Source organism: Polypterus senegalus, chromosome 2 (genome assembly GCF_016835505.1).
Source record: "Polypterus senegalus isolate Bchr_013 chromosome 2, ASM1683550v1, whole genome shotgun sequence".
Taxonomy (NCBI): Eukaryota; Metazoa; Chordata; class Cladistia; order Polypteriformes; family Polypteridae; genus Polypterus; species Polypterus senegalus.
This window is the reverse complement of record NC_053155.1, coordinates 239,380,942-239,395,071: the sequence shown is the minus strand read 5'-3', so window position 1 is coordinate 239,395,071 and position 14,130 is coordinate 239,380,942. Positions and strand designations below refer to the sequence as shown.

The 14,130-nt window shown below is 36.3% G+C and overlaps 1 protein-coding gene and 1 long non-coding RNA gene across 2 annotated transcripts in view; both read left to right on the top strand.

Moving 5' to 3' along the window:
- Positions 1–4,359, top strand: part of rbm26 (RNA binding motif protein 26) — a 166,717-nt gene extending 162,358 nt beyond the window's left edge. The window contains exons 21-22 of the mRNA XM_039745376.1: positions 238–351; positions 3,844–4,359. Coding sequence (XP_039601310.1) covers positions 238–351; positions 3,844–3,933 — 204 coding nt within the window. The 3' untranslated portion in view covers positions 3,934–4,359. The remainder of the gene's footprint in view (positions 1–237; positions 352–3,843) is intronic.
- A 4,661-nt stretch (positions 4,360–9,020) lies between these two features.
- LOC120523776 lies at positions 9,021–10,535 on the top strand. Its single transcript, XR_005632697.1, has 2 exons — positions 9,021–9,429; positions 9,959–10,535. It is a non-coding gene; the product is annotated as an uncharacterized LOC120523776 (long non-coding RNA).
- The last annotated feature ends 3,595 nt before the right edge of the window (positions 10,536–14,130 follow it).

Sequence of the window (14,130 nt, the reverse complement as noted above, 5' to 3'; positions counted from 1 at the left end):
TTTCTCTTTGTCACGTTGTAAGTTATAAATCAATAAAAATGTGATTTGATGTTGCTATATGTAATTCAAAGTAATACTGAAAGTAGTGATATTTTGATTTGTATATTTTGATACTTGGCTTTTTCTTGTAGAGAATTTTATTTGATAAATAAACAAAACTATTGTTTTCTGTATATAAGCATTTTAGGTTTTAGTAAGTGTGAAGAGTACTTTTCTAATTGTTCATACACGTTTCAGGCTGCACTTCATGGAGCCCGTTTCAAAGGTCAAAATCTTAGGCTGGCATGGCACAAGCCTGTAACAATCTTTACATCTGTTGAACCTGAAGAAGTAGAACCTGATGAAGAGGAGGTTAGTGTCTGTCTTTGTAACACAAAGCTATAGCATTATGAAAACATTGCTGGTAAAATGTGTAATTAAATGATTTTAACTATGATAATATGCTGTTCAAAGAAAAGTACAACACACTTTGAATATGTCTAAAAAAATCTTAAGTATCTTGGGCATCACTGTTAATTACCAACATACTACAAAGCTGCACAATGTCTAGGATAAAGTAGTACAAGTAAATTGCCTTGCCACTTTTTTTTTTTTTATTTAACCTACCTCCCCCCCACCCATTCATTAGAGTCCCATCTTCATTTCAAAACCGTGATCTGGTGTGAAGGAGCTTCCTGTTAGTGGACTATTTTCATTTTTGGGAGTTATTTAACAGTATTTTAGCAGAAGTTATGCACATAGTGCACATTATGAGCATCTGATTTGATGACTTGACTTAAGATTTTTTTATGGGGTTTTTTTTTTATATATTTTCTGTTGTCCAGCATTGGTCATCATATGCTCCCATATTAAAAACATTATGCCCATGTGCCATGAAAACATGAGATAAAAAAAATTTCTTGCTCCCTACAGACAATATTGGAAGTAATTATATAAAAAAAAAAAAAAATTAAGTGAAGACTTCCTTTAAAGGTAGAATGAAAGAGTCTTTACTTTTCAGAGATGTATTTTATACCAAACTTTTAAAAATGAAATGAAATTAACCATTTATTTTATAGTTTAATCTATTTTTCTATGAAAATACAATCTGATGGTCAAACATACCTTGTTAGTTTTCAACTTGTAATCCCCAATGATTTCAACACATTTGGTCCTCTTAGCCTCAAGTGATTTAGTTCCTATAGGATAGAAGGAATCATTTTAGTCCCCCGGCTAACCTATGACAGCCTCCTTGAGGTCATTCATGTAAAGTTTGTACAGGTTTTTAAAGAGAAAATAATCTTTAGGGACCAGGTCTAGACTGTATTTTGAATGGTTGTTCTGAAGCAGCAACTTACTTGCTGACAGTTTCCTATGATGTTTGTTCTTCATTTAATCATTTTATTGTTGAAGTGCAAGTTACTGCAGAGATGGTTGACTTGTGTGGCTTTAATTCCAACAACAGAACACCCTTTGTAACCAGAAGCAAGTTACAATGACTTTTTCAGCTGACTGCAGTACACAAAAAAAAGTTTGTTATGCTTCCATTGCACAGACTTTTGTTTGGTTTCAGAGTGATGGTGTTGAACCCATATTTAATCCCAAATAACAATCCATGAGAAAAAGTCAGTGGGACTTTCTCTAAGGTCTGTGTTCTCATGACTGACTTCCTGGCAACATGCCTAATCTGGTGTCAGCATTTGGGAAAACTCATTAGGAACTAACCTATGATATCATTAAGCGAGTATGGATAATTGTGGAAACCTAATTCATGGGCTATAACATTAACCTAATACAACGGTCATCCATAATCATGGCCTCTAATGTTTGGCACATTTCCTGTGAAGATGCCTCCACAGGACATCCCGTGTTAGGGTCATCTTTAATAAACTCCTGACCCGATTTAAATTCCTTGACCCAAAAATTCACCTTATGATATGAAGGAGCATCATCACAATATACAGCATTCGACCTCTTGTAGATTTCCTTTGGCTTCTTCCCTTCCTTTGTGATCAATTTATTTGTAGACTCGCATGTTGATGTGTTTGCCATCCTCACTCTCTCTTAGTGCTGGCTAAGTAATGACTTCAGACTGCACAAGTGGCATGCCAAAACATTAATGACAAGTTCAGATCTTTAACACAAATTTGTGATACTCAGATAATTTGAGCACAACCTCATACAGTCATGTGAAAACATTAGGACACCCTTTGAAAGCATGTGGTTTTTTGTAACATTTTTAATAAATGGTTATTTCATCTCCGTTTCAACAATACAGAGAGATTAAAGTAATCCAACTAAACAAAGAAAACTGAAGAAAAGTCTTTTCAAGATCTTCTGTAAATGTCATTCTACAAAAATGCCTATTCTAACTGAGGAAAAAGATAGGACACCCTTGCCCCTAATAGCGAGTGTTACCTCCTTTGGCTGAAATAACTGCAGTGAGACGGTTCTTGTAGCCATCTACCAGTCTTCGACATCGGTCTGAGGAAATTTTACCCCACTCCTCAATGCAGAACTTTTTCAGCTGTGAGATGTTTGAGGGTTTCTTGCACGCATACAGCCCTTTCAAGTCACCCCACAGCATCTCAATGGGATTCAAATCTGGACTTTGACTTGGCCATTCCAGGACTCTCCATTTCTTCTTTTTCAGCCAATCTTTGGTTGATTTACTAGTATGTTTTGGGTCATTGTCATGTTGCATGGTCCAGTTCCGCTTCAGCTTTAATTTTCTAACTGATGGTCTCACATGTTCTTCAAGCACCTTCTGATACACAGTAGAATTCATCGTGGATTCTATGATGGTGAGCTGACCAGGTCCTGCTGCAGCAAAGCAGCCCCAAACCATGACACTTCCACCTCCATGCTTCACAGTTGGTATGAGGTTCTTTTCTTGGAATGCTGTGTTTGGTTTACGCCAAACATGTCCTCTGCTGTTGTGTCCAAATAATTCAATTTTGGACTCATCTGTCCAAAGAACATTATTCCAGAAGTCCTGGTCTTTGTCAACTTTATCTCTGGCAAATGTCAGTCTGGCCTCGATGTTTCTCTTGGAAAGCAAAGGTTTCCTCCTTGCACACCTCCCATGCAAGTTAAACTTGTACAGTCTCTTTCTGATTGTAGAGGCATGTACTTCTACATCAACAGTAGCCAGAGCCTGCTGTAGTTCTCGAGATGACACTTTAGGGTTTTGGAGACCTCTTTTAGCATCTTGCGGTCTGCTCTTGGGGTGAACTTGCTGGGGCGACCAGTCCTGGGCATGTTGGCAGTTGTTTTGAAAGCCCTCCACTTGTAGACTATCTTCCGGACAGTGGAATGGCTGATTTCAAAATCTTTTGAGATCTTTTTAAATCCCTTCCCAGACTCATAGGCTGCTACAATCTTTTTTCTGAAGTCCTCTGACAGCTCTTTTGTTCTCACCATGGTGCTCACTCTCACTTCAACAGTCAGGAGCACACCAAACTAAATGTCTGAGGTTTAAATAGGGCAAGCCTCATTCAACATGCAGAGTAACGATCTACTAATTATGTGCACCTGGTGTGATATACCTGTGTGAGATCTGAGCCAATTTAAGAGGGAATACATGTGAGGGTGTCCTATCTTTTTCCTCAGTTAGAATAGGCATTTTTGTAGAATGACATTTACAGAAGATCTTGAAAAGACTTTTCTTCAGTTTTCTTTGTTTAGTTGGATTACTTTAATCTCTCTGTATTGTTGAAACGGAGATGAAATAACCATTTATTAAAAATGTTACAAAAAACCACATGCTTTCAAAGGGTGTCCTAATGTTTTCACATGACTGTATGTATGTGTGTTTAAAATGCAAGTTTATTAAAACTCATATCATGTTTGTTTATTCTCCAGTTTCCAGAAGACTCTCTCGTAGATGATGCTTTACTTCAAGATGATGATGAAGATGATGATGACAATGAGTCTCGATCATGGAGGAGATAATTTCAATAAAACTCTGATTTTCTTTTTTTTCACCTATGACAAACTGCTTTATCCGACATGTTTTTAAATTTCTTTTAAACACCTCACAATGTTTGATTGGAAAATTTTGTTTTTGAAATACAGAAAAAATACTGATGTCATTAACCGGTTTATGTTTGAACTTCTCTCTTGTACATATTGTAGGAGGCACAGGTGTAAAGGTTTTCTTTATGTAAATTTTTCAGTGACTTTAAAAAGATTGCACATGCTCTCCTTTTTTCTTTTAATATATTTGGTCAATTTAATGACCAGATTTGTTTTATTGAGAGAGCTAGGTTCCATATTGTTATGGAATGAGGTAAAACTTGGAAACTGTTCGAATGTGTTGAGTTTTGAGACAACCACAATTGTATGTTACATCTTTGATTAAAAAAAGTGTAATGCACAGATAATCTTGCATAGTAGGCTTTACTATTTGTAGTATTAGCCTTTTGGTTGTTGGTTTTGTGTACGTATTTTACGTATGGATTTTAATGATGCGTTGTATGACTGCTATGCTTACAAGTCTTTTTGGACTTTTTTTCTTTTCTTTCAAATGTAAAAATAAAGAAATGGAATGGTCTGATACAGAAGAAGAAAAAGAAGAAAGCAATAAGTAAAAAAAAGAAAATGTAAAAAAAAAAAAGACCATTCCAAACACCACCCATGTTTTCACAAAAAGAGCTAACATCCATTCCATTTTCATTGCATATGAAAAAAATACCATTTTTTAATTTTACAGTTGTACATTATATCTTTTCTTAGAAATTTTGTAAATTTCATTTATAAGAAAATGTAATTTGTTTTTTCTAAATGTATCAACGGTCATCACTACAGACATGGAAAGTAGGTAAGTAATATATAATTATTTGTACAATGTTGAATACTGATGAGTATTTTTCAAATCTTACAGCAGACCTGTTTTTATCTTATCTACAGAGAAGAGTTTGAGTTTTGAATTTGAAGACGTGGTTTGCCGGTTAGTAAGTGAATTCATGGTAGCTAAATTTCATGGTGTTAACCTTATATTTCTGAAAACAAGATTTTGTATGTTACACTAAAATATATTTACTTACGGATAATATTCCTATTATTTAAATTCTGACTGTTAAATGGAAGCTTTTTAGAGCTTTACTTTTAATATCCTTTTTGTTATGACTGAATAAACCAATAATAGGTAAGTATGTTGTTGATTGACATGTAATTTGTTAATGACCATAAAGCTTGTGTGTGTGTGTGTGTGTGTGTGTGTGTATATATATATATATATATATATATATATACAGTAATCCCTCCTCGATCGCGGGGGTTGCGTTCCAGACCCCCCCGCGATAGGTGAAAATCCGTGAAGTAGAAACCATGTTTGTATGGTTATTTTTATATATTTTAAGCCCTTATAAACTCTCCCACACTGTTTATAAATATTCCCCAGAGTTATACAGCATAATCCGTTGTATTCTCTTAGATATTAGGTAAGATTCACTGAAATTATGTATATAAACACACTGTTTATATACAGTAAAACCTAAATATTATTTTAAAGATATTGAGTGTCTCCGATATCACATTTTACAGCCATGACGATAGACAGGTCACCAGCAATAAATACGTACAATGCAAGAAAAATAGTATACAGTAAATGTGTGTACAGTGACACTAAACGCACGCATGTACTAAGTACTGTAAGTAGAAAATTAATTATGGTTACTCACCAACAATGACACGATGACTTGTCCGATAACAATGAGTTTTATTTTACTGCACAACAAAGGAGAGCGTTACAGCCCCTAAAGGAGCCACTTCAGGCGATTGTGTAGCACTGCCGTTGTTCTTCTTCTGGCAGTCTTCAATCCAAATCCCTAAAGCAGATTCCATCCAGACTACTGCCTTATTACATCCACTTACAACTCGTTTTGCACCCTGGTTAAAAGGACACTGTGGCTGTAGATCTTATATTCCTTTCCTACTTTTTAAATAAAAAGAATCATAGCCTTCAAAAATCCAAAAGCGTTTACCTTTTTGGCAATCGTTAACATCTTCCGTTTGAGCTTGGGCACGGCCCTGAAGCAGTAGCAGATCGTTTTGGAGCCATAACGAAGGGCTTGACTATGCACAAAGATAAACACAAAAGAGCACAACTCTTTACACAGCGAAACACGTTGATGCTGAATGAGCGAGACGAGACTTCCTGGTTAACACCGCATTCAGCAGGCAGGAACTTAACTGCGTGCTCTGATTGGTTAGCTTCTCAGTCATCTGCCAATAGCGCCCCTTGTATGAAATCAACTGGGCAAACCAACTGAGGAAGCATGTACAGGAAGTAAAAGACACATTGTCTGCAGAGCCCGAAGCAGCGAAAAATCTGCGTTATATATTTAGTTATGCTTTCATATAAAATCCTGATAGAACGAAACCTGAAAGTCAAAGCGATATAGCGAGGGATTACTGTATACAGTATATATATATATATATATATATATATATATATATATATATATATATATATATATATATATATATATATATATATATATATATATATATATATATATATACACACACACACACACACACTGTGTATGTATGTGTGTGTGTATATATATATATATATATATATATATATATATACTGTATATATGTGTGTGCTCAAAAAATTAAAGAAACTCTTTGAAAACATCTGATCTCAATATGAAAGAAATCATGCTAGATATCTATACTGATCTGGACTGGGTAATGTGTTAGACTAGTCTATTTTGTCTAAATTTCATTACAGCAACTCTAAATTGTACTCAGTAGTTTGTATAGCCCGCATGTGCTTGTATGCATGCCTGACAACATCGGGACATGCTCTTAATGAGATGACAAATGGTGTCCTGAGGGATTTCCTCCCAGATCTAAACTAGGGCATCACCAAGCTCCTGGACAGTCTGAGGTGCAACCTGGTGGCATCGGATGGACCAAAACATAATGTCCCAGTGGTGTTCTGTTGGATTTAGGTCTGGCGAGCATGGGGGCTGGTCAAATATTATCAATTACTTCATCCTCCAGAAACTGCCTACATACTCTCACCATATGAGGCTAGGCATTGTAGTGCACCAGAAGGAACCCAGAACCCACTACACCAGCATAGGGTCTGGCAATGGATCCAAGGATTTCATCCTGATATCTAATGGTAGTCAAGGTGTCGCTGTCAAGCCTATAGAGGTCTGTGCAACCCTCCATGGATATGTCTTCCCAGACCACCACTGACTTACTACCAAACCGTTGTGCTGAACGATGTTAGAGGCAGCATAATGTTCTCCATGGCTTCTCCAGACCCTTTCATGTCTGTCACATGCTTAGGGTGAACCTGCTCTCGTCAGTTAAAGGAGAGGGTGCCAGTGGTGGACCTTCCAATTCTGGTATTCTATAGCAAATGGCAATCAAGCTCCAAGGAGCCAGGCAGTGAGCACAGGGCCCACTAGAGGACGTCGAGCCCTCAGGCTACCCTCATGAAGTCTGTTTGTAATTGTTTGGTCAGAGGCATTCACACCAGTGGCCTGCTGGATGTATTTTTGTAGGGCTCTGGCAGTGCTCATCCTGTTCCTCCTTGCCCAAATGAGCAGATACTGGTCCTACTGATAGGTTAAGGACCTTCTACGGCCCTGTCCAGCTCTTCTAGAGTAACTGCCTGTCTCCTAGAATCTCCACCATGCCCTTAAAGATTGTGCTTGGAGACACTGCAAACCTGAAACTGATTAACAACCCCCTCTGCTACTTAACGGACCAGATCAACATCCCAAAAGTACATTGACTTGATGCTATACTCTAATTAAAAAGTGGTCCTTCCATTTTTTTGACCTATATATATATATATATATATATATATATATATATATATATATATATATATATATATATACACATACTGTATACTATATATTGATTTATACAGATTGACAACAATTTACACTCACCTAAAGGATTATTAGGAACACCATACTAATATGGTGTTTGACCCCCTTTCGCCTTCAGAACTGCCTTAATTCTACGTGGCATTGATTCAACAATGTGCTGAAAGCATTCTTTAGAAATGTTGGCCCATATTGATAGGATAGCATCTTGCAGTTGATGGAGATTTGTGGGATACACATCCAGGGCACGAAGCTCCCGTTCCACCACATCCCAAAGATGCTCTATTGGGTTGAGATCTGGTGACTGTGGGGGCCATTTTAGTACAGTGAACTCATTGTCATGTTCAAGAAACCAATTTGAAATGATTGAGCTTTGTGACATGGTGCATTATCCTGCTGGAAGTAGCCATCAGAGGATGAATACATGGTGGTCATGAAGGGATGGACATGGTCAGAAACAATACTCAGGTAGCCCGTGGCATTTAAATGATGCCCAATTGGCACTAAGGGGCCTAAAGTGTGCCAAGAAAACATCCCCCACACCATTACACCACCACCAGCCTGCACAGTGGTAACAAGGCATGATGGATCCATGTTCTCATTCTGTTTACGCCAAATTCTGACTCTACCATTTGAATGTCTCAACAGAAATCGAGACTCATCAGACCAGGCAACATTTTTCCAGTCTTCAACTGTCCAATTTTGGTGAGCTCGTGCAAATTGTAGCCTCTTTTTCCTATTTGTAGTGGAGATGAGTGGTACCCGGTGGGGTCTTCTGCTGTTGTAGCCCATCCGCCTCAAGGTTGTGCGTTTTGTGGCTTCACAAATGCTTTGCTGCATACCTCGGTTGTAATGAGTGGTTATTTCAGTCAAAGTTGCTCATCTATCAGCTTGAATCAGTCGGCCCATTCTCCTCTGACCTCTAGCATCAACAAGGCATTTTCACCCACAGGACTGCCTCATACTGGGTGTTTTTCCCTTTTCACACCATTCTTTGTAAACCCTAGAAATGGTTGTGCGTGTGAATCCCAGTAACTGAGCAGATTGTGAAATACTCAGACTGGCCCATCTGGCACCAACAACCATGCCACGCTCAGAATTGCTTAAATCGCCTTTCTTTCCCATTCTGACATTCAGTTTGGAGTTCAGGAGATTGTCTTGACCAGGACCACACCCTTAAATGCATTGAAGCAATTGGTTAATGAGAAATTGAACAGGTGTTCCTAATAATCCTTTAGGTGAGTGTATAAACATTAACAATGAGAGAGTGATACACTGTAGTAAATGTTTATCAACTCAAAATCTGAGACTTACCTGAAAAGGGTTTAATATTCACATATTCCCATTTCCTTATTGCAACCTTTAATTTTTTTGTCTTTCCAAAGTAAACTGAATGATCAGTGCCTTTAGTATGAAGCTGGGGTATGCAAGTACTTCAAATATATTTTTTGTTTAAATTTCAATGGAAACAAGATATTACCTAAGGTTGCAATAATAATATTTAAGATACATATGTTTGTATGTAATAATGTTTTGCATTCTTTAATTCTTTACAGATTGTTTGCATTGTGCTGTCTAAACAAATGTAAGTTTTGTATGCAGTAAATCTAAAGCTATAGTTAATGTAAAGTAAAAGAAACAAAAATTCGGAAAATGCTTGATTGCTTATTTGATAAATTGTGTTTTCCGATTACTAATCATACTAACAATATAAATATAACACATTTATACCTTCAGATGTCTGGTTAATTTCTCAGTTTAGTATGTTTTAATATCGTCGTATTAAAGCCTAAGGTACACTGCACTATTTTAAAATGTGGAATTCATAGTGTTACTATTAGTACAGTACAAATATAATATGTTATTGTATCTGACATGCAGTAGAAGTAGTATCTTATTTTTTCCCCAATGTCAGGAGAAGCATTCATGTACTTTATAGTTATAAAATACGATATAAAAAATACTTTGATTACATATTTTGTGTCCTACAAACTTATGTTAAACCTTGTGTCAGTTGCACTTTGTAACATAGATATTTTTCCCATTTTGTGTATTGCCATTTGCCGTTTTCATATTTTGTTATGTTTGCTTTAATTATTTTTCCTTTTTCACAGATAAACAACACTCCCTTTAAAAATGAATGGAACAAAGAATATCATACAGCTAAAATGTACATTGCATAACCATTGGAGTCAATCCTTTGCAAAGGTTTCTGAAAGTACATGCAATACACAACAGTTTCTGAGGAAATGTTTTGTTTTTTTTGTTTTTTTTTTAAATTCTAACAAGCTTTTACTGGAAAGCAAGGGAGCAATATGTGAACTTTAACAAAGGTCAGCGAATGTATGCCTCATATTGATGTTTTTCTGCCAATACCTGACCATCAGTTACTATGTGCACTATACAGAAGATAACAGGCTAAAAAAACTTAATATTGGAAGCTATTGCCTTTGATAGTAATTATGCATCATTTAAGGCAGTTGCATACAAGAGTATTCAAGAAGAGTGTAATTGCAATCTAAAAACTTGAGCTTCTTATGAGTCACTAATCATGTTTTGCTTTAAATTCTGTGTATACAGTATATTTACTTGACAACATATTTTGTATTTTCTTTCGTATTGACTTTTCTGTTTTATAGTGTTAATGCAAGAAATCAAATATGTGTAAATAAATATATTTTTATATTTATACTTGAAACAATTTCATTTGTTCATTCTTTGGACCCTTAAATAACTACTACTGATTCACAGAAATTATATTCATTGAGAAGTCTTTGTGAATAGTAACCAATAAAGAGCAAGTAGAGAAACATTACCGCTGTTTTCATGTGAAACTGAGCATGGGCAAGATCTTGTTATTCACTTTTTGCATGTCGGGCATATCATTTTCATCTCCTTCCATGCAAGTCTTCAATGCCCATGCATCACCCAGCTGCTTTTAGATTAAGAGCTTAAATGACTTGCATGCATGCCTTTTATGCTGCAGATCCACTTTATGGCCAACTTTTCTATAAACACCTCTACAATAAAATCAAAATTCACTACTAAAGACAACTTAATGGTAAGCATCCAGCCAGTATTGGAACACAGTTCCACTTCAATATCAAGATAAGATAACCTAATGGTTCCAGATCCACATCATTGGACACACTAGGAGGACTGCTTTATACAAGTGTCCACCTGCTTTGCACAGGGATATTTTAAATTTCTTTGCTTTTTTCTTCTTTCCCCCCCCCAACCACACCCACACCAAGTGAAAAGTAAGATAATGTGAAATTACAAGAGCACCAGACCAGAGTGGCAGTACTTCCATAGCAGTAAACTGGTGTGTGTTCTCCTATACTCCAAGTTAATAGGTTGAGATGGAAGAGTAAAAGTTAAGATAAAGGCAAGAACAATGTGTGGGTAATCATTCCATTGTCACATGCTGTGGCAATGAAAGGGTGTTTATGTATTGCAGACAAAGGAAAGTCCTGTGATAATGCCACAATATTATATAAAGGGTAAGGCCGTCTTAATCTTAATTAATCTTTCTAATTAATTTTACATCACATCTAAGGCAAGCATGCTCATTTAATGCCATTAAGCACATCCTTGAGTAGGAGTTATTCCTCAAAAATGATCTAGCAATAGGTGCAGTTGTGCTACCATACCATTATGACAAGTGGGCAGTGCACCAGAATATGTGTACAGTGAAAAACTGAATCATTTGCAAGAATCCTTATACAAGTGCTTGCTTGATTATGATGATCCCCTTGAGCATCTTCCAAAAAGCAGATTTAAATATTGTATGAACTGTGATACAATGATAAAGCACTGCATTCAATTTAAAACTGCACAGCCCTCAGTTGTGAAAGGATAACCTATAATAAGTGATGTTACTTCAAACAACGCGCACATTACATGATTCAAACACGGTATTTTGAGACATTGCAAAATGTTGTGCAGCCATACTTTTCCTGGGATAGTATAAAGTTGACAATTGATTGAAAGCTTTCTCCACATACATATTCTTTTTTTGCATTTTTTAAGTGGTTGTGTCATAATAAGTTTCTTTTCTTGATAAGGTTGTATGTCGGCTTCTTTTAAAAGAAGTGTAAGGAGCACGCATGGCTTCATAAGCAGCTTTTTCAAAATATGCACCTACAGCTTAAAATGGTAGTTGTTATGTTTCAACATCGCATTAACAAAAGGCACTCTGCATCCATGTTGTGGCTGTCATAACACTTGTGCTCTAATCACCCTCGGTTCAAGGTCGTCTTCAATCCATGACAATATCTAATGGAGCAGGTAATTAGGTATTTTTGTATCATGTACTGCACTGTATACCCTTGATGAGGAAAGCTCAAGTCAGAAGAATGTGTCAAAAAAGTAGTGGCGCCCAGTTTGCTGTTCAGAATAAGGTGGATACGAGTTAGTTTGACCTGTAATACAGACAAATATCACACTGGTGGAATTCTTGTAAACAGCAGTGTGTTCATGCACAAATTCTTTTATCAGTAATGATCACCACACCATCATCTTTTACAGTGCCATGCAAATGCAGAGTGGTTGGTAATGGGATTTTTTGTTTTTAGGAGGTGAATTTTCAATTTTATGATTACAGTTTTAACATTTAAATTGTTTTATTCATGAATGTAATGTTTTCCTATTTGTGGTAATTGCTAATGTATTGCAGTAGGGTCATCAGATGGTTAAAGTTTTGTATCATGCTTAATTGTAAAAGGCACTTGATTGATCAGGTTTTTAGCCAAGGTAGTTGAAAATGTGACTGTTGCTCAAACTATGAAGACTTGTGCTTTTCAAATAAATTCTTAACACGTGACACAATTGTCCAAAGTGAAGGTAATATAAGAATTGTTATGTGCATTGGCGATCCTAAATTGTGCTTGGTGTGTGTGTGTGTGTGCACGCGCGCCCTGCCGTGGGCTGGCACCCTGCCCAGGGTTTGTTCCTGACTTGCACCCTGTGCTGGTTGGGATTGGCTCCAGGATATAAGGATGTTGGGATATAACAGGTTGGACAATGACCGACTGTCAAGACCTCGCCGAGTGTATCAGCCCCATATCTTGAGTTATTTTTTGATGTCTACAGCTCTTTGAATAAGAGAACAAAATTACAAGTCCACACAAGGTTATTATAGTTAACGAAAACATTTCCATAAACTGAAATAAAATAATTAACAATACCAAAATGAAAAATAAAACTAAACGAAACTATTAAAGAAGCTGGAAAGATTACTGAAATAAAATAATAAATTTGCTAAAATAATTTTAGTTTTTGTTTTTGAATGTATATTCTTGCTGTTAGTTTTTAACCCTTAAAACTTTTAACTCTAAAACTGAAAGTCATCCACCACGAGCTGCCCGCACGTATTCATCCAGTGATCGGCAGCTGGTGATGGAGGGCAGGTGTTCACACAGCATTTGCGGTGACAGAGCACTTGTTGTATATCAAGATGTAATTCAAACGCCTGAAATCGGAATGTGGTGGTCCACAAAACCTTTACCATATGGACAGAAAAACCATGACTGAGTAATGTTTCAGTTTGTTTCTCAGGTGCCTGTTTTTTCTTGACAGTAATTTACCTGCCACTTTGTACCCAATACGAACTATAGAGACAGTAATCATGATAAAGAAATTGACCTCTAGATTTTAATGAATTTTGACGTTTTAGACCTCCCCGAGTCTGAAAATACCATTTTTCGGAATGTGTGTGTTTGTTTATTAACTTTTGGGCCAAATCCATTAACCGGAAGTGGTACTTTAACTGAACACATACTTTTGTTTTTTTTTTATTCATGCAGCTGCAGAGTCTGGTTTTAAAATACTTCTTCAGTATATTCTTAATATGATTTGTTGTTGATGGTTCTTTAATGTACATAATATAATCATTGTTGTGCGGTTTATTCCTCAAATATCCATCCCCATATCCGAGTACACAAGAAAGTCTAGGGGTGACCACTCACAATTTTTGAAAATAAAATGGCACTGATCGAGAGACTGACAGTCATCATACAAGATCAGCATATTGTTGCTGACCAATCACTTTTGCTTTAAAAACATTGTTTAACAAGGAAGAGATACAAACCTTGTAAAATTCCTAAGTTGGCAATGGCTCTACTGAGCTATAGGTAGGTAGGCGAAGAGAGTCTGCCAAGTGATGAAAAGCTAAACATACATACTAGTGTGTATTTGTATTTGTGCTATATTTATTAATTTATATTTTTTAGTTAATATTTATCATTCTTAATACCAAATACTGTGAAAATAATTCAATAGCAGA